We start from the raw sequence: 21,209 nt of genomic DNA, 5'->3' as shown, positions 1-21,209 counted from the left end.
TTTTGGATAATCTTTACTCTAATATTTAGTCTTTACTGATAGTAATCTCTACTCTAATTTTTGGATAATCTTTACTCTAATCTTTAATTCGGTGAAACATTGAAACATTGTCCAATTTGTGATTGAAACATTGTGTTTGATGTTTACAATTTGTGATTGATCATTGTTTTGGTTGGTTGTGTAGGAAATTTATAAGCCTGGTTTTTTAATTTTTTTTCTTACAATTATCATTATTTGGGTGGGGTAGGGGGAGCAAGAATCAAATTTATTAGGTGCCGTTTGGTAACACTTACGTTTTCAGTTTTCTGTTTATATTTACAGAAATTTAAAAAACTCAAATAAAAACTTGTTTGGTAAAATTTTTGATTTATAAATCAGTGGTCTCAGTTTATAAATTTGGCCAAAAAATGAAAACACAAAAAATGTGTTTCCATTTTGAGTTTTTAGTTTTTTTTTTTTTTATCACCCAACATTAGCCACCACCCGCCACCATTTTCCACCGCCGTCTTCTGCCACCACCACCCACCATCCACCACCACTCACCACCCACCTGTTACCACCAGCCACCACCCGCCACCACCACCCACCAACCTGCCACCCACCTGTCATCCACCCGCCACCACCCACCACCTGCCACTACCATTCACCGCCCACAGCTACCACCACCCGCCACTTACTTGCCACCATCACTCACTACCCACCTGCCACCACCATTCACCACTTGCCACCACCAGCCACCTGCCACCTATGTGCCACCACCATCCACCACCCACCACCACCACCCACTCGCTACCACTTACCATCCGTCACCATTACCCACTCACTCACCACCACCACCACCCGCCACCCACCTGCCACCACCACCCACCACCTACCACCACCACCACCACCACCCACTCGCTACCACTCGCCACCGTCACCCACCCACCCACCACCACTACCACCACTCACTCGCTAGCACTACCCACTCGCTACCATCCATCACCCGGCACCGTCACCCACCCACCCACCCACTACCACCCGCCATCCGCCACCCACCCGCCGCCGCCACCACCACCACCACCACCCACTCACTACCACCCGTCACCGTCACCTGCCCACCCACCCACCACCACCACCGGCTACCGGCCACTCACCACCCACCACCCGCCACCGACCAACACCCGCCATCCGCCACCCACCTGCCACCACCCGCCACCATTTTCCACCACCGTCTTCTGCCACCACCACCCGCCATCCGCCATCCACCTGCCACCACCATCCGCCACCCGCCACCACCACCTCCCACTCACTACCACCCATCACCCGCCACCGTCACCCACCCACCTACCACCACCACCCACCTGCCACCACCTACCACCAGCAGCTACCCACCACCCATCGTTACCACTTTGAACCACCGTCTTCCGCCTCTACTTGCCACCATTTGCCATTTCTCACTCTTTTTTATATTTTTTAAATTTTTTAAATATTTTGTCAACTACCAAACGCGTTTGTAGTTTATGTTTTTCTAAAAATAAACAAAAAATAAACAAAAATCAGTTTATAAAATTTTTGTAAATATAAACTGAAAACGTAAACGTTACCAAACACATCCTTAGTCTGGTTTATTAAAATTTGGGTTTATTAAAATCAAATTGGGTATATTAAAATCAAATTTATAAGTACGGTTTATTAAATTTTTTTTACAATTATCAACTAATTTTTTTTTTTTACATTTTGTCTCATTTAAATCTAAACCACATTTCATTTTTTTATTTAAACAAATAGGCCCTTAACAGAATTATAAAAATCACAAATAGGCCCTTCACAGTATCATACTGTTCAAGCAAAAGTCTTTGGAATTTATTGTTGAGAGTTTCATTGTTCTACATTAGTTTAATTGAAGTGGGTTTCAATCCCGATGGAACATCTATCCTATGGATTTAAAGGTTGAGATTGTTCATTTCACCGTTGGATATAGTTTGAAAGTTGAAAACATTTCAAACCCATTTCACTCTCCCTTCACCATCCAAAACCCATTTCATCAACACTGTTTCTCTCTCTTTCTTTGATACAGTGGTTGTATTCAAAGCCATTCATCATCATTGCTTCGGTGGTTCTTCGTTGCTTTATCAGCTCTTTGTTGATTCGGTGGTCGTCGTCGTGTTCAGGTAACACCTCTCTCTTCCCCTCAAGGTCTCAGTCCCCCCACTCTCACTCTCTTCATGTTTTTTAATCATTTATGAAAATTTTATGAGTTGTTTTCTCCCATCTCATGAATAATCCGACATACATACTGTTTAGGTGAACAAGCCTAGGCTTTTTCTTTAGTATTTATATTTCTATCTTTGGGTAATCTTTGGATAATCTTTACTCTAATCTTTAATTTTTGGATAATCTTTATTCTAATCTTTAGTCTTTACTCTATCTTTGGATAATCTCTGGATAATCTCTACTCTAATTTTTGGATAATCTTTACTCTAATCTTTAATTTCAATAATCAATTTGTGATTGAAACATTTAAACATTGATTCGGTGAAACATTGAAACATTGTCCAACTTGTGATTGAAACATTGTGTCTGATGTTTAAGTTTGTGATTGATCATTGTTTTGGTTAGTTGTGTAGGAAATTTATAAGCCTAGTTTTTTAATTTTTTTTCTTAAAATTATCATTATTTGGGTGGGGTAGGGGGAGCAAGAGTCAAATTTTTTAGTCCGGTTTATTAAAATTTTGGTTTATTAAAATCAAATTGAGTATATTAAAATCAAATTTATAAGTATGGTTTATTAATTTTTTCTTACAATTATCAACTAAATTTTTTTTTTTTTACATTTTGTCTCATTTAAATCTAAACCACATTTCATTTTTTTTATTTCAACGAATAGGCTCTTAACAGAATTATAGAATTCATGAATAGACCCTTCACAGTATCATACTGTTCACTACAAAAAAAAACACTTCTTGCGACTAAATTTTTAGTCGCCAAAAGTCCGTTTTTAATCGCCAAAAGTCGAAATTTTACTTTCCCTGACAAAATTTTTTAGTCGCCAAAATAAAAGTCTTTAGCGACCAAAAGTTTAGTCGCCAATAGTGTTTTACACTTTTGAAAATCCTACATTTACCGACTAATAATTTAGTCGCCAATACTCACTCAATCGCCAACTACACTGTTTAGTCGCCAAAATAAAGACTTTTGGCGACTAATAGTTTTAGTCGCCAAAGGTGTCGTCGAAAAAAAAAAAACCCATTTTTTTTTGCTTTTCTTGAGTTTCGAACCCCAACCGTCCCACATTCCGAACCTTTTTGCAACACACTCCCTCTACAATGCCACTACAACATCACATGAATATATATGCAATATTTATTATTTATATAGTATATTAACCGGTATTAATACAAAATAATATATATAAATATAATTTTTTTAATTCAATATAAGTTATGTAAAAAATAAATTATTTACTTAAAAAAAAAATTAGGCCACTTTTGGCGACTAAATTAAATTTTTAATCGCCAATTCTATCATTTTTGGCTACTAATTATTATTTAGTCGCTAAAAAATTAAGTTCCGCCTAGAAATAAGAGGTTTTGGCGACAAAACCTATTTTTAGTCGCCAAAAACGTCCCCTTTTGGCTACTAAACTAAATTTTAGTCGGCAATGGACTGTTTTTAGCTACTAATTTTTTTTTTGTAGCCAAAAAGCTTCACTTTCAGCGATTAAACTGTATTTAGTCGCCAAAACCATCACTTTTGGCTACTAAATCATTTTTAGTCACCAAAAACCATGACTTTTGGCTACTAAATCATTTTTAGTTGCTAAAACCCCTACATTCGGCAACTAAACTGCCTTTTAGTCGCTAATACCCTCATATTTGGTGACTAAACTCTTTTAGTCGGCAAAAGTTATCAATTTTGGTGACTAATTCCATTTTAGTTGCCAATTGTACTACTTTCAGCGACGAAAAATGTAATTTTAGTCGCCAAAAGTGCTTTTTGTTGTAGTGGTTCAAGCAAAAGTCTTTGGAATTGGTTGTTGAGAGTTTCATTGTTTTACATTAGTTTAAGTGAAGTGGGTTTGAATCCCAATGGAATATCTATCCTATGGATTTAAAGGTTGAGATTGTTCATTTCACCGTTGGATATAGTTTGAAAGTTGAAAACATTTCAAACCCATTTCACTCTCCCTTCACACCCAATTCATCAACACTGTTTCTCTCTCTTTCTTTGCCACAGTGGTTGTATTCAAACCCACTCATCATCATTGCTTCGGTGGTTCTTCGTTGCTTCATTGGCTCTTCGTTGATTCGGTGGTCGTCGTCGTATTCAGGTAACACCTCTCTCTTCTCGTCAAGGTCTCAGTTCCCCCACTCTCACTCTCACTCTCTTCATGTTTTTTAATCATTTATGGAAATTTTCTGAGTTGTTGTCTCTCATCTCATGAAATGGATTAATCAAGACAATTTTTGGGGATTAATCAATAAATCAGACAGTTTTTGGAAGTTAATCAACAAATCAGACAGTTTTTGGCCTATAAAGGGTTGTGTTCGCGTTTGCGTTTGTGTTTCTAAGGGTTTGAAAAAATTTCTATCTTGTTAGGTAAGAAACGCAGGAAATATTTGATTTGGTGAAAACAAAAAGGGCTGTTTTACTATAGGAAACAAAACCAATAAAGGGTATCCTGTCTTTTATTTGTTTTGGTATGTATTGTTGCACAATTCTATCCCGTATTTTCTTATTTAGTTGCACAATTCTGGTAGTGAGCTTGATTTGGTGAAATGTGTTATTTGGAGGATTTGGATTTGTAGGATTTGGATTTGTGTTTTTGTCTTAATTTCGCAATTTGGTTGTAGCTTGATTTCACTACATTCTTTTTTATATACATTTTGGTTTGTATCCACCATATTAGTTTCTATTGTTTGTTTCATGAATAAATACAAAAAAAAAAAAAAAAATAGTAATAAGATGTGCTTTAGAAGATATGTTTTAAAAGATGCTTCATTGAAATGTGTCAAGTTCTTGGATTAATTAGCTTTGTTACAGGAATTCACTCAATTTTGATTGGAATCTGATCGTGTTTGGAAGTGTTATTAAGATATCTTTGGACGTTGGCTTTATTTGTTATTGTTCATGGTTAAGACGTTTTATACGGTTTGAATTGCCTCTCTCTCTCTCTCTCACACACACACTCCCTTTTGGGTCTCTTTTCCCCTAAAAATCATGTCCCGCCGTGTAAAAAAAGTAAAGAAAACTGTTGGTGAACTTATATGGTTTCATGATTTATATGGTTTCATGTTTCTTTTTATGATTTAAACTACAATCTATTAGTTGGTGAACAAGTCAAAGTAGGTTCGTTCTCCTCTACTTTGGCCAGAAGAGCAATAAAAACTAAAGCAAATAGACAATCATAATATGGATGTTTGCCATCTTCTTGAAGGGATGATTAGTTATAGTATTGTAACAAGCCCGCGGGGGGGGACCTCGCTACAGTTCGGACTCTCGATTTGTGTCACGGTTCTAAATCTGAACCAAAGAGTCCAAATCTGGCAAATCATTTTGAGAAACAGATTTTTGAAAAAGTAGTGCCAAACATGGACTGCTTTGCCAGATACAGAGTCGCCACCTAAATATTTTTTTAAAATGGGAAATTTAGGAAACCCTGACTCGGTGCCGAAGGCCACATGTCCGTCATCACCGGAGTTGTCTCGGCTCGGGAGCTTGGGTACGATCGGGGAAGGTCAGCTATGAGCACCCACTTTCGCCCGGTCCGAAGACCGGCCTCTACTAACCGCGATATCCATATTTGAAAACTTTATGTGTTCTTATTCCATTTATTAGCCTAGAATTACTATGTTATGCGCGCAGCAAACAAGTATAGACTAGATTGTCTAATTTGGAAATAAACATTGCATATCCGTTCGGTTTGAAAATGCTTTGGAATTTGCTACTCGCAAGTAGGCTAAAATGCGGATTTCAACGAGTCTTTCCAACTCAAACAATCCAACCTTTACCCACAGGCATTCAAAACAGTTTAACACATAAGCATCTAGCCACATGTTAAGCATGCTGTCATGGCAACATTCACACTCATGCGACATGCTAAAGCGGAAATACTTACATCGTACTCCGTGCCAAAACAAAGAACTTGTTAGCAAACATGCATGATCCAAGTCCATGTTAAGTGCCTAATGCATCGCATACAAAGTGTTGCTAGAATAGGCTCGGCTACCCTAAACATGTCATGTGAAAATGCACAATTATCACGTATTCAGTTTGGGAATTGAAGTATTGATGCAGTTAGCGTGATGTACCGAGCCTAATGCATGTAATACAAATGCATGGATGCACACATGCATAGCATAAGGTATGCTGAATTAAACGTGCCCTAATCTACCATCATAAGCAGGTAAATAAAAGGGAAGAAAGAAGGGAGGTTGGAAGACATACACACCACCCACACACACTTATTACAGGTTTGCCCTCGCTCGGAGGGACTGAATAAATATTACAAATCGCCTAATTTAATTAACAAATTAAATAGACTAATTAAAACAGGAAAATGCCTCGAGAAGCGCGCCACCATGCACAAGCTGCCTCTGTTTTCCTTCCTTTCCTCCTCTGGAGGCTGTCAAAACCTCAGGGTTGCATCCCCAGGCGCTGAGAAGTACCACCGGCTGAGTGGAATCACCACCGGCACTGGTGTGTATCCATCGGCACAAAATTGAATCTGTCGGCAGAGAAAAGGTTTCCGGCCGGCACCTTACACTGCCGGTCGGCAAAGAAAATCTGCAGAACCTGCAACTCACAGCAACAGAGGGCAAAACAAGGCATGGCAGCACAATTCAAGACATGTATGCAGCAACCATGTCTCTTATCATTGTAATGACTCAAAGGGACATGTGCCTCGGTTCTCGGACCACCAATCACGCATTTCCATGCATGATGGCCCAAAGAACCAAGTATGCAACTTTGGTTTCAAATGCGATGCAAACCAATCAAACAAACAAGGCCCTATTCCTATCACCAATTCAAGGAACAAGGTATGCATGCAAGATGCAATGCGACCTAGGCATACAAGCTAGGAATGCAACATGACATGGCAAGGCACTCATGCAATCATGCAAGCATACATATGGCAATGCAAATGGATGGCAAGATGGTCTTATACATGAATTAGGCAGCTCTAATAAGGCCTAAAACAGTGGCCAATGTGCTAAAAAGTGAGGGCTAAATGACATGCACACACACATGCATGCAAGGACTAACACTTAAGCACAAATCAAACAACATTCAAGCACACTTGAAAGGAGGAAATATGGACAATTAGCATGCGACATGAGCCCTAAAATCATGCTATAAAATGATGCCAAATCAAGTTATAAATCAAGTCAAGCATGCAACAAATGGCCTAAGTGTTCAAAGTAAACCAAAGTGGCATTGAGCTACACTTGACAAGACCAAACAAGGCATGCATTAAGCGACCAAAAACAGGTTTATAGCACGTTAAAACAAGGCTAAAGGACTCTTTAGATGGCATCTAAATGGCCCAAATACAAAGGCATACACCATGGCCAAAACATGGAGCATTGCAATACATGCTTTCAAAGCATTAAAGAGGCATGCAAGGCAATCAAACAAGCATGGAAATGGAACTGAAATGGCATGTCGAATGATCCCAAATCACCAAAACAATGCAAAGATGGCATGCTACACATGCACATACTCAAGGCCAACAAGCCCAAATACAAAGGAGCTATATAATGCATGCAAAGATCAACCCAAACGACTATGGACAGAGCTAAAACATGGCAAGATAAGCACATAATCTTCACAAATAAAAGCCTAAAACATGCTCCAACAAAGGCTAACAACCTAGAACATGTTAAGGCACAAATAAGGCATTACATGGCAACTATGCTAAGCATGCATGAAGTTCCAAAACCAACTTAAAATCATGTTATATTATAGATATATAAGCATGAGAAACAAACCAAACATGCTCAACACACACTCAAGCATAGGCTTCCTTAAGAGGCCAAAATATGCCCTTTTCAAGGACTACAAGGAGAGGGGGTGGCCCTCTCCTTCTTGGGACTTCAAAGCATCATCTTCACCACTGAAATCCCTCAAGATTTCAGTGGTGAAGAGACCTCAACACCAAAATCCCGGAGCTAACACAAAATGGCTCAAAATGAGGCCTTTTGAGGCCTAAGGGTGGTCAACAACCCTCAAACAACAAAACACTCTTAATAAACAATAAAGAGGGCCTAAAAACAGAACTTTTTTATGTTATACAATAATCATAAAAACAGCTCTAAGATATGTATAAAATCAATGCGAAAATGGGGGGAAAAGGGACTAGAATCTCACCCTTGAAGCCTTCTTCACAAATGATGTTCCAATGGCCTCCTTTGGCTCCAAACCAGTCAAGAAACTCAAGAACAAGCCCTTAGAACCTCAGCTCCAAGAGGAAGGTGAAACACTAGGTGTTTGTGTGCAATAGTGAGACACAAAACACCTAGTGTGCAAAATAAGAGGGAAAGAGAGATAGAGAGTGTATATCTAACCCTAACCCTAGAAAAACCAGAGCTTGGTCTGTATTTTTCTCTCCTAAAAATGTCTAAAAGCTCTCTTCTTGCCTTAGAGAGAGCTCCTCTCTATATGCCTCTTGTAAAGCTTACAAGACAAGCTTTGCAAGAGGGAGATCCCTCCATACACGTGTATGGAGGGGAGCAAAAGCAATACAGCTGTCTAAAAATATCTGCAAAAGCAGATGAACAGCAATCGGCCGGCCAAAAATGCCATCTTGGCCAAAAAGAGTGCCGACCGGCACAAAAAAGTGCTGACCGGCAACAAATAGTGCCGCCCGGCAAACTATATTGCCGGTGGCAGCAAAAACCAGCCGGTGGCCTCTAGCCACTGCCGGTGGTGGGTGGGGATGGTCTACAAGCCCTACCCTGCCTCTCAAAGGCAAGATGCAAGTGTTTGGTGCAAAACCAGACACTAAACGGTCGAGTTTGGAGATCCTGAGGCAAGGCACGCGAGCCGAGGCCTCCGGGAACTCCAAACGAACACAAACATGGAAGATCACCGTGTGTTCAAACGGTGACGTCCAAGTCTTGAGGACGGTAAAAAATGGGGTGTCTACAGTTACCCCTCTTTGACAGAGCTCGAAAGTCATAACAATGACGGGAGTGAATGTCAAAGCCCAGAGACGACCCATTTTTGACAAGGCCGAAGACTCAGACAAACATACAAGACAAATAAGGTATGCGCCCGGAGGCAGGGGCAAAATGCAAGACAATGCACAGAGCCGAGCATAACTTATGATCATGCAAAGGAAGCTGTAATGAAGCAAACATGCGACAGTTTTAAGCTAGCATACCAAACTACACCACAATGCAGAAAGGATGTAAGAGAATTATGGAATTCTCAATACGTCTCACTCGGAGGATACAATACCTGTGCGGCTCGTCTGGTTGCACCAGCTTCAAATGAACCGTACATACAATATCGTGCCTGAAAAGAAAACAAACTTAACAGGTACAATACTGTTAGCAACATGCATGACAATGCAAGAATAGTGGTGTACTCGAAATGCGTGACAGCGCAAAGCAAGTGGGGAGCATAACAATGTGTGGAAATACAAACATGTAAGTGGAGCATGCGGTCTATGCCGGTAACAAATTGATCATAAGCATGCGGTCTACGCAAGTAAAGCATGCGGTCTACGCAGGTAACGAAACTAACAGGCGATCTGCGCAATTAAAACATGCGGTCTACGCAGGTAACGAAACTAAACATGCGGTCTACGCAATCGAAACATGCGGTCTACGCAGATATTGAATTTAAACATGCGGTCTACGCAATCAAAACATGCGGTCTACGCAGGTGATGAAACTAAACATGCGGTCTACGCAATTAAAACATGCGGTCTACGCAGGTAATGAAGTTAAACATGCGGTCTACACAATCAAAACATGCGGTCTACGCAGGTAATGGAATTAAACATGCGGTCTACGCAATTAAAACATGCGGTCTACGCAAGTAATGGAGTTAAACATGCGGTCTACGCAATCAAAACATGCGGTCTACGCAGGTAATGGAATTAAACATGCGGTCTACGCAATTAAAACATGCGGTCTATGCAGGTAATGGAATTAACATGCGGTCTACGCAATCAAAACATGCGGTCTACGCAGGTAATGGAATTAAACATGCGGTCTACGCAATCAAAACATGCGGTCTACGCAGGTAATGGAATTAAACATGCGGTCTACGCAATCAAAACATGCGGTCTACGCAGGTAATGGAATTAACATGCGGTCTACACAATCAAAACATGCGGTCTACGCAGGTAATGGAATTAAACATGCGGTCTACGCAATCAAGACATGCGGTCTACGCAGGTAATGTAATTAACATGCGGTCTACGCCATCAAAACATGCGGTCTACGCAAGTAAAGAATGAACATGCGGTCTACGCAAATAAAGAATTAACATGCGGTCTACGCAAGTAAAGAGATGATTACAAACATGCGGTCTACGCAGGTAATGTAATTAACATGCATGACAATGCAAAATGCAATGAGATGCGCAAAACAGCGCGACGGAATACAATGCACAAAACAGTGCGACGATTTGAAATGCACAAAACAGTGCGACGATTTGAAATGCACAAAACAGTGCGATGGTTTGAAATGCACAAAACAGTGCGATGATTTGAAATGCACAAAACAGTGCGATGCGCAGAACAGCGCGAGGTTTGAAATGCACAAAACAGTGCGACGATTTGAAATGCACAGAACAGTGCGACGGTTTGAAATGCACAAAACAGTGCGATGCGCAAAACAGCGCGAACAATTTTGAAATGCACAAAACAGTGCAATGCGCAGAACAGCGCGAGGGTTTGAAATGCACAAAACAGTGCGATGCGCAAAACAGCGCGAACAATTTTGAAATGCACAAAACAGTGCAATGCGCAGAACAGCGCGAGGTTTGAAATGCACAAGACAGTGCGATGACCAGTGTGACACGTACGCCACACGGAATGTAAACGGGCTTAAATGCGCAACAACGTACGTATTCCGGAATGCATGACAATGCATGGAATGGAAATGCAATGATGACGCATGAGAAATGTGCACGACAATGCAAAGGGGTGCGTGTTGCAACGCATGTAACACGTGCATAACAATGCAAATGTGTGACGCACGACAGCGCGATGTAATGCATCGAAGTAGTGTGATGAACTTGTGCAACACACATGGGGCAACTTTTGAATTCAAAAGGATACAAAAAGGATACACCTTGTACGAATTCGAGTGCCACGCACTGGAGACACGGCCCGCGGTCAGAACGGAGGCCGGTTGAACGTCGGAGATGCACTTTCTTGCACTTTCTCGAGCTATGAAGACCACAAACTTCTCATATGGCCTAACCAAGGCTGTGGGAACCCCACCGGCCGAAAGATGAGGCCACCGGCTGGCCACCGGCACAAAAATAATTCCACCGGCACAAAAAAGTGCCGGCCGGCACAAAATATTGCCGACCGGCAAACAGTTGCTGGTGCGGGGCAGTTTTGTCTTTTCACCTTGGGTGTTATAAAATAGGGCTTTAGGCCCTATTTTCTCATTCCTTGGCCGCCGAAAACTCTTGCCCTCTTTCTCTAGAGCTTTTTCTCTTCCCCGTTTCTCCGTTTCTTTGCGTTCTACGCTCGTTTCGTCGTCGAATTCGCGATCCTCTTCGCGTTTCGGACATTTTCCACCGATCACATTTTTGTTTCGGTGCCTCGTTTGGCGTTCTCGCCTTTTCGGGGTTTGTTTCCCTCACTTTCCTCTTCATTTCCGTGCCTTTTCACATTCCGGCCTTCCCGGCCATTTCCGACCCTCTCGGGAGTTGACTTTTCAGTTGACTCTTCGTATTCCGGCTCGGTTTTCCTTTTCCGGCCATTTTCACACCATTCTCTACATGGCGGACGACATTCCACGTGGCGGGACTCCCCCGGACCACGAAATGGATCCCGGGGTCGAGCTCTTACCACTGAGCGAGCGCCCGTTCGACCCGGCGACCTACCGGCCGGCGATCCACGTTCTGCCCCCAGACGGCCTGCGTCAGTTCCGGAGCTTTGAGAGATACGCGGCGCCTGAGCTACTGCTGCGTGAGCCTACCTCCCACCTTTCCTTCGGCACTTCCGAGGTAACTTTTCATCTTCTGCTTTACTTTCTGCAATGTAGGATACAAAACTGCCATAGTTAATTGTATTTTCTAACTGCTGAAATCTGATATGCCGTAGACCGTAGTTGACTGTAAACATACATACAACTGATATCTGCTTGAGACTGACACATGCACACACACTGCACTAGCCCTGAATCACTCAAACACACGGCATTCACTGTATTTTACTGTATTCACACTGACACCCAGTATTTGTCTGAATCTGTCAAACTTGCACATATGCTACATCTGTTCTGAAATACTCAAACACGCTGACACAGCACACGTATTTCATTGTAAGCACACCGGCACCCGGTATTCGCCTGAATCTGACAAACTTGCATACATGCTATATCTGTCCTTTCAAAACTGCATTTTGAATGTTGTCTTGCAATTGTTGTTTTCTCTTTGCAGGAGGGTTCCCATACCATTCGCGGGTATGGGAATACTGGTGCACGGGAGTGGTATGATGAGCTCCCTGATGCGGTCCAGCGCATCGTGGACCGGGCGGGCTTCGGCACCTTCTGCCGAGGACTCTCTAGGTTGTCCACATGCAGACCTCTTCTTGCCGCTTTGGCGGAGAGGTGGTGGGACACCACCGATTCTTTCCATTTCTTTGCAGCAGGGGATATGACGATGACCCCTTTATGACTTCTCGATGCTCACAGGCATCGGGGTAGGGGGGGATCCGATCCCTTTCGACACAGACATGGATGAGTGGACCGCCGCTCAGGTCCATCTACTAGGGGAGGCCCCACCACTAGCTCGTCCAGGCTTCGTGCGGTACTCCTGGTTCGAGACACAGTTCAGGGTCCAGCCCGCATTGGAGGAGGAGACTCAGATGACCGAGGAGGACGTGGAGAGGTATGCTCGCGGCTTCCTCATGTTCCTGTTCGGGACTACTATCTTCGCCGACCGGGCGAACACCGTGCCTCTCTGTCTTCTCAGCGCATTGGTGGACGTCCGGGATATTCTGCACTATGACTGGGGCGGCGCTGCTCTGGCCACCCTGTACGGATATATGAGCTCGGCTTCTCGTGGCAGCGGCCAGCTGCTTGGAGGTTACTGGCGGGCTTGGGAGGTACGTTTCTTCTCCGCTTTTCATTTCTGTCCGATATTCTCTGTACTCTGTACACTGCACACACTGTAGTCTGCTTTACACTTGCTGTATACTGTACACACGGCACACACATACATTCTGCTTTACACTGACTGTACACTGCTCACACTGTACACTGCACACAATACACTGCACAACACACGGCTCTGCCATTTCTGCTTTATTCTGTATATCCTGCTTTATCTGATGGTCATACTGACATCTGTTTTGCAGCTGTGGGTTTACGCCTACTTCCCTAGGCTTGCACCCGTACCAGTCGCGGAGCCTCCTCCGGCTGTCCCGTTCTCGAGTCGCTTTGACGGGAGATGCACCCGGCGACCACGGGAGACGTTCGGCTTCTTCCGCCGATATTTCGACACCATCACCCCGGCCGAGGTATGCTTTACTTTCAGTTCATTTAGCTTCGCTTTCCCACTGCATATTTCAATAACAGTAGATAACAAACTGTCTGTCACTTTCAGATCACTTGGCGGCCATGGGCTTCTTTGCCGTCGGCGATGCGGGGTCGGTTCCCTGGTGCTGAGGAGACCTCGCGTTTTCGGATCTTGCTAGAGGGCCCGGTCTGTCGGGCTTGGTACCTGGGGGAGCGTTTTCTACGCCAAACCCGCGGGTTACCTGAGCAGATAGTCCCGGCTCACCCTCCTGCAGAGATGAGGGAGACCGAGGGGCTTACCACTGAGCAGCTGGATGATTACTCCATCGGCTGGGAGGAGGCCGGCTTCCGAGGCACCGGCGACTATCAGGAGTACGTGCGGACGTACCTGATGCGCCCCTTGAGCGGCCGTCGAGCAGAGGGGGCCAGGCCTGTAGCATCGGCGGCTGGGGCCGGAGCGGGAGCAGGGGCTGGATCTTCGAGGAGGGCCCGGGTCCGTGGTAGGGGTAGAGTGCAGGGAGGACGAGGAGTTGGCTGGCCTGCCCTGCCTGCTGTACTGACTTTCCAGGGGCAGGGTGGGTCGACCTATCAGATCCCCTTTGCCCCTCCACCGGCTGGTCATGAGTTCGTTGACGTCCCCGACTTACCGCCGGTATGTTCTACTGCATTTTTGTACAGTCATTCATCTCAATTTACTTGATATTCCACAGAATATTGATGCATCTGATACTTTTGCAGGCTTCTTCTGAGTACACCCGTCAGTCGTTGGCGATGAATGCCTCGATGATGGGGATGCTCCAGCGGACATTTGACCTCCTAGCCGTCTACAGCATACCGGTATGTCCTTCTGACACTGGCCTCAAACCATTCATCCACTGCTTTGCATAATCTGATTCATGGCACAACACCTGACACACTGATCTCACAGCATCTGATACACTGCATACACTGCATTCTGCACTGTACTCTGTACTGATAAACTGCTCACGGCATTCTCATACTGTACTCATACGCTGCATTCTGCACTGCTAAACTGCTCACGGCATTCCTACACTATACTCTGCATTGCATTCTGCACTGATAAACTGTCTACAGTATACTGATGCATTTCCCTTTTTGTGTACTTTTTCAGCCTCCTTTCCAGATTCCCATGGCAGGAGGTGCTCCGGCCAGACCTTCTGTCCCTGCTCGGGGGAGAGATGAGGAGGGCAGGATATTTCCCCGTACCAGGGGTGGGCGTACTCATGTTGGGAGTAGCTCGTGAGCTCCAGTCCCGGATGATGACGACGACGAGGAGTCAGAGGCGGAGGCAGAGTCATCGGAGGAGGAGACCGGAGACGGTTCTAGCTCGGGCTCTGACGACGACGCTGATGATGCTCCTGGACCCTCGTCCAGGAAGAGGACTAGGATGGACTGACGGCCCCCCGGAGTGCTCGACATGGATGCAGATTTTTGCTATCTTTTCTTTCTTTCCTTGTACTTTTCTTTTTGTTGGTAGATAGATTACCTTGTACTGCCGCAGGCAGATTTTTGTTTCCAAAACTTGTACATTTGAAAAGATAGTGAAATGAAACGGACTTTTTATCTGAAAAAGTGTTTGCATTTACATATCTCCTGCATTGCATCGCATCTCATCATGTTACACCTCAATGTAAATGAAATTGATTGGCTATCTGAAAATTGAACACTCGCACCATAATAATCAGATAACTTAAACAGCCAACAGCAAAATGCACCTAAGCAACCCACTGCCTGATTCTGGACACACAGCCCTTACTCTACTGGGGATTAATTTGTGTACAGCCCTTAACACGGCATTCGATTCATTCTGCACACAGCAATTTCTCAAACAAACAGCCCAATCTGACAAGACGGACCTCAAAGATGGAACCGGTTGGAGTCAAAACACATTCAAATGTAGAGAATGGCGCAGCATTCTGAGCATAAATGATTTTTGAAATCGAATGAGGGTTTTTCAAACCGGGATATCGAGCCTACCACTGAACACAGCGGGGAAGACTCAAATATAAAGGTACACGACCTAACACAACGAGACATGCTCAGAAAAGACCTAAAACAAAGGTTGAGACCGTCTAATGAAAGAGACACGACACACAGACGCATAAACGACGATGGGGGACCTCGGACCGCGAGGAGCCAGTTCAAACTGGGTATTGTTTCCCACCCTGCCTGATTTGTGATTCTCGCATCACTCGACTCTCAAGCTCGGATTTTCTCTCAAAAACCTTTTCTTCACTTTTCTCTCAACTTACACCTCTCTATTCTTCATTCTCTCATTTTTCATCCCTCCCCGGGGTGATTGATGAATGAACAGGGAGTTGCGGGTTCATGCCCAATGCTGTTAGCTCACGGCTATTTCTTCTGGCGGGCAGAGTGCTTTTCTGGCAAGTACGTCGGTGACGGGGGAAAGACAGAACGCCTGGCTCAACTGTGCCCCTAATTCATCATTTTAACCATTTTTTCGTTTTTGCTTTCTACTAAAACGGTTTTGATCAAAACGAGAGTCGGATTAACATACTTGTTCAATTTTTGATTTGAAAATCGTGCAAGTCAGGCATGCAAGCACTGAAAATTTTCCTTTTTGGGTCCAAGACAATGGTCCGATTTTGGAAAATGGAATAGTTTTCGAGAAAATAGTCAACCTCAGTAAAAATTTTCAAAAACTATTTTTCAAACAGTCAATGCTCAACGAGCATGAAACTTACCCTTCGAGATGCGCAACCTCGGATCGGAGGCAATGGAAAATTGCCCCTGGTTTGAAGGGGGGTGGGAGGCAACGGAAAGTTGCCCCTAGTTTTGGAAGGCGGCTCACAGCGGCTCGTGGCAACGGAAGGTTGCCCCTTGTTTGGGATGGTGCCGCAGCAATCCGCAGACAGTCTTCATTGGCGGTGGTCGAGTTCTTGGACACAGCGATGACGAAGACGATCACAACACATATATGGACACAATCACCTTGAAGGGTGTTGGCCACTGGACTTTGAGATGAAATCGAAACCATTGCATGGACTGAGACGCTTATGAAAGCGTTGGGGGCTGGACTTCATGATGAAGTTGCCTACGTATCCCAAACATGGGAATCAAGCCTTACGTAGTTCCGGTTAAGGTCCACTCGGGTATTTTAACCTTCACTTTGTTTGGCTCTCACTTTTGCCAAGGCGCCCAATGTGGGTTTTCGACCTTGCGAGCTTCTTTTCATTTTCTTTTGTTCGTTTCTTTTTCTTTTCTTGCTTTTTTTCTTTTTTTTCTTTTTCTTTTCTTTCTTTTCTTTTCTTCTTTCTTGTATTTTTTTGCTTCTTTTTTTCGTATTTTTCTCTTGCTCTAACTTTTGCCTGGGCCGCCCTTCCGGGTTTTCGGCCCAGCGAGCCTCTCAAAGGGTAAAAGTGTAGCCAGTCCATGCCAAATGGTTTTTGAAATTGAAGCCTCTCTGTGTCTAGGAGAACGGCTGTTGCACTGATTTGCGGAGAATCCATCAGGGTTACTCTACGGGCTTCTTCCAGCGAGATCTACTCCTTCTGATTCGGCCTTGATGCTTCTTGATCGAAGGCTACCTCAAAACTGGCCATACAGACCTTTCATGGCGTTTGTCCGTTAAACTTTCTGAACATTCTGAACGGGTTCAAAGTCGGAAAACAAACAGGTTGGATCTTGAGGCTGAGAGCGATCCTAGGCTGCGCGACCTCAAGAGGGATTCCACACAAGTCTTCGCAGGGCCGCGTAAAACATTTGTTTTTGAAAGTTTTTAAGAAAGCGACAAATCGCTCGCGCCGAAGATAGTGTGGAACCAATCTGGATCAGGCCAGGGTCCTTCTCAGTACTCACGCCGACAAGCATGGCTTTATTCATAAAAAGGCTTAGCACGCCTCTCTTTCTCTCAAAATGATCAAAATTTTGCAAAACCCGAGGAATTCCCTCCTCTTCGTTTTTATCACCGCAGTGTTCAAAAAGTTTTTTTTGTTTTTTGAAAAACTTAGGTTAATGCAATGAGTTTGGCGCGCAGGAGAGCAGGCGAGATGTACTGTCAGCCCAATCAAATTCTCTGGCACTTATGCTGAAGGCAAGCATGAAGTTGAGATAGCAACAGCTGTTTCAATCGGTTCTGTTGGTGCAACTGGCCCCTCGGCAGAAACAGACTCAAAACAAAAACAGATAATAACAAAACAAAACGGTGTTTGGGACAACAACCCCAGAATCACCAGGTATTATATACAACGGGGACTGACTCGATACAACCAGACAAACCCTTAAGCAAAAAAGACTGACTCAAGACAAAGAGACAGACTCAAAACAAAAGACTGACTCGATATCCAAGCCAGGATTTACAAAACTCGGTCTCACCGATGCTCAAAAATGCGTGCCAGACGCTTCATCCAAAATATACCAAATGTTGCCCGCAGGCGATTCGCTTTACATACTCGCAGTATCTGAGCCCTCGAAATCCAACAACTGAGTGGTGACGGGCTTGCCCGAGGTGGGTGGTAGGATAACCTTGTTATCAATCAAATCCTGCACTTCATGCCGAAGGCGGGAACATCCATCGGTGCTGTGACCGGACTGTTGATGGTACGCGCAGTACAAGGTAGCATCATGAGTGGCGGGGAGATTCTTCGGGAGCGGCCGGGGGTCCAAAGGCTTAAGATGCCCATTCTTCGCCAATATCAACAATGCCCTAGACAAAGGCATGTGGAGGTCGTGAAAGACCCTGCGCCCTCGGGGCAGGTACTTTGCAGTTTGAGGATTCTTGCCAGATGCGCTGGCGAAAGGATCGGCTGGCGCTGCCTTGGCTTTTTGAACCTTTCCTGATGCAGGGTTGGGAACTACAGGAACTGTCTGGGCATGACGGGGCCCATCCCGGTTTTCTGCCTGGCTTGAACTGCCTTTGATCGGAGTGGGGAAAGCATCATCCACAGCTTTGATCACGATCGCAGATGTTTGTTGCTTGTTCATCCCTCTGGCTTTCAGAGCCTCAACTGCCCACAGCAGTTGCTCAATAGGGTCGGCGTCTACCTTTGCCTTGTCTTTTCCTCTGGCCTCAGCCTGATCAAGGGTCGGGGTTGGTGCTGGCATGTCGTGGCTATAGCCGGAAGCCACCTCTGGCTGGCTGAGCTCTATCACAATCCGCCCCAGTAGCGGGGGCTCCTGTGGTACAAAATTCCCGGCATACGGCGCCGCTGGCGGTGAAGCCGACATTCCATAGGCGAGGTTTGCCACAGACCTTTGGAGGTCGCCTATCATCCCCATCAATTCGAAGGTGGTGGGCTCACAAGCCTGGTATAACTGGGGAGCCCAGACCGGGTGCACAACGGGCGACCTGGGCGGATATGACATACTGATGCTGGCCTCATTCTGCGGAGTGGTTCCCTGCTCCGATACAGCTGCCATAACCACAATTTCTTCTGAACTTTGTGCCGCCATAAATCCTGCCTCAGCAAGGGGGGACACTGGCTATTCTGTTTCAACTCTGCAACTCTCTGAACTGAAAGAAAAACAGACAGCATTTCAGCCCAAACTGATCAAACACGGGTGTAGCCAAACAACTGTACCCTGCTGCCGATCATTGTTCCCAGAAGTCACTGTTCCCGAAAACTGAACCGATACCCGCGGATAACTGATTCTCACAACTGATACTGATACTGGTGTCCCCAGGTTTGATACTCAAACTTGCAAACTGACATGTGCGTTCCTGTAGAGCAACACTCTAAAAGCACATAGCAAGTAAAGAGAACAAAGCACCCCTATGTTGGGGTAGGGTTTCCCTGTCCTATTTTGTCAGGAGCTAGGGTTTCACTATGCACGCAGCGGTCTCACACAACTTAGCATCGGGTAAGCAACCTGTCCTAGCTTGGAATGGTCACTATGGATCCGAATATGCACTAGGTCGAATGGTCAAAAGAGTGCCCCGGGTAAACCGGGGTTTGTGTTCCCATACTGTCAGAGCCCATAGCCGGTCAGCCTTATGGACATGCCTTGACAAGACAAGCCTCCGGCAAACCGTTCAGGAATGGCAGATGGCAAACACTGTGTTCCTAGGCGCACCAATGCACATGCAATGCAAAGAAACACATAAATGAGATCAAAACAGGATATCACGAGTTCGAGTCAAACTCTCTAAAAATCCCCAGCAGAGTCGCCAGAAACTGTAACAAGCCCGCGGGGGGGGACCTCGCTACAGTTCGGACTCTCGATTTGTGTCACGGTTCTAAATCTGAACCAAAGAGTCCAAATCTGGCAAATCGTTTTGAGAAACAGATTTTTGAAAAAGTAGTGCCAAACATGGACTGCTTTGCCAGATACAGAGTCGCCACCTAAATATTTTTTTAAAATGGGAAATTTAGGAAACCCTGACTCGGTGCCGAAGGCCACATGTCCGTCATCACCGAAGTTGTCTCGGCTCGGGAGCTTGGGTACGATCGGGGAAGGTCAGCTATGAGCACCCCCCTTCGCCCGGTCCGAAGACCGGCCTCTACTAACCGCGATATCCGTATTTGAAAACTTTATGTGTTCTTATTCCATTTATTAGCCTAGAATTACTATGTTATGCGCGCAGCAAACAAGTATAGACTAGATTGTCTAATTTGGAAATAAACATTGCATATCCGTTCGGTTTGAAAATGCTTTGGAATTTGCTACTCGCAAGTAGGCTAAAATGCGGATTTCAACGAGTCTTTCCAACTCAAACAATCCAACCTTCACCCACAGGCATTCAAAACAGTTTAACACATAAGCATCTAGCCACATGTTAAGCATGCTGTCATGGCAACATTCACACTCATGCGACATGCTAAAGCGGAAATACTTACATCGTACTCCGTGCCAAAACAAAGAACTTGTTAGCAAACATGCATGATCCAAGTCCATGTTAAGTGCCTAACGCATCGCATACAAAGTGTTGCTAGAATAGGCTCGGCTACCCTAAACATGTCATGTGAAAATGCACAATTATCACGCATTCAGTTTGGGAATTGAAGTATTGATGCAGTTAGCGTGATGTACCGAGCCTAATGCATGTAATACAAATGCATGGATGCACACATGCATAGCATAAGGTATGCTGAATTAAACGTGCCCTAATCTACCATCATAAGCAGGTAAATAAAAGGGAAGAAAGAAGGGAGGTTGGAAGACATACACACCACCCACACACACTTATTACAGGTTTGCCCTCGCTCGGAGGGACTGAATAAATATTACAAATCGCCTAATTTAATTAACAAATTAAATAGACTAATTAAAACAGGAAAACGCCTCGAGAAGCGCGCCACCATGCACAAGCTGCCTCTGTTTTCCTTCCTTTCCTCCTCTGGAGGCTGTCAAAACCTCAGGGTTGCATCCCCAGGCGCTGAGAAGTACCACCGGTTGAGTGGAATCACCACCGGCACTGGTGTGTATCCATCGGCACAAAATTGAATCTATCGGCAGAGAAAAGGTTGCCGGCCGGCACCTTACACTGCCGGTCGGCAAAGAAAATCTGCAGAACCTGCAACTCACAGCAACAGA

The 21,209-nt window shown here is 44.7% G+C and overlaps 1 protein-coding gene across 1 annotated transcript; it reads left to right on the top strand.

Moving 5' to 3' along the window:
* The first annotated feature begins 13,971 nt into the window (after nucleotides 1–13,971).
* Nucleotides 13,972–14,958, top strand: LOC145812822 (uncharacterized). Its single transcript, XM_082908049.1, has 3 exons — nucleotides 13,972–14,346; nucleotides 14,433–14,531; nucleotides 14,827–14,958. Exons 1-3 carry the CDS (start codon nucleotides 13,972–13,974, stop codon nucleotides 14,956–14,958), a joined length of 606 nt encoding a protein of 201 aa, XP_082764175.1.
* The last annotated feature ends 6,251 nt before the right edge of the window (nucleotides 14,959–21,209 follow it).

Source organism: Camellia sinensis, chromosome 2 (genome assembly GCF_055761805.1).
Source record: "Camellia sinensis isolate YWXY chromosome 2, ASM5576180v1, whole genome shotgun sequence".
Classification (NCBI taxonomy): Eukaryota; Viridiplantae; Streptophyta; class Magnoliopsida; order Ericales; family Theaceae; genus Camellia; species Camellia sinensis.
This window is presented reverse-complemented; position numbering and strand designations above follow the sequence as displayed.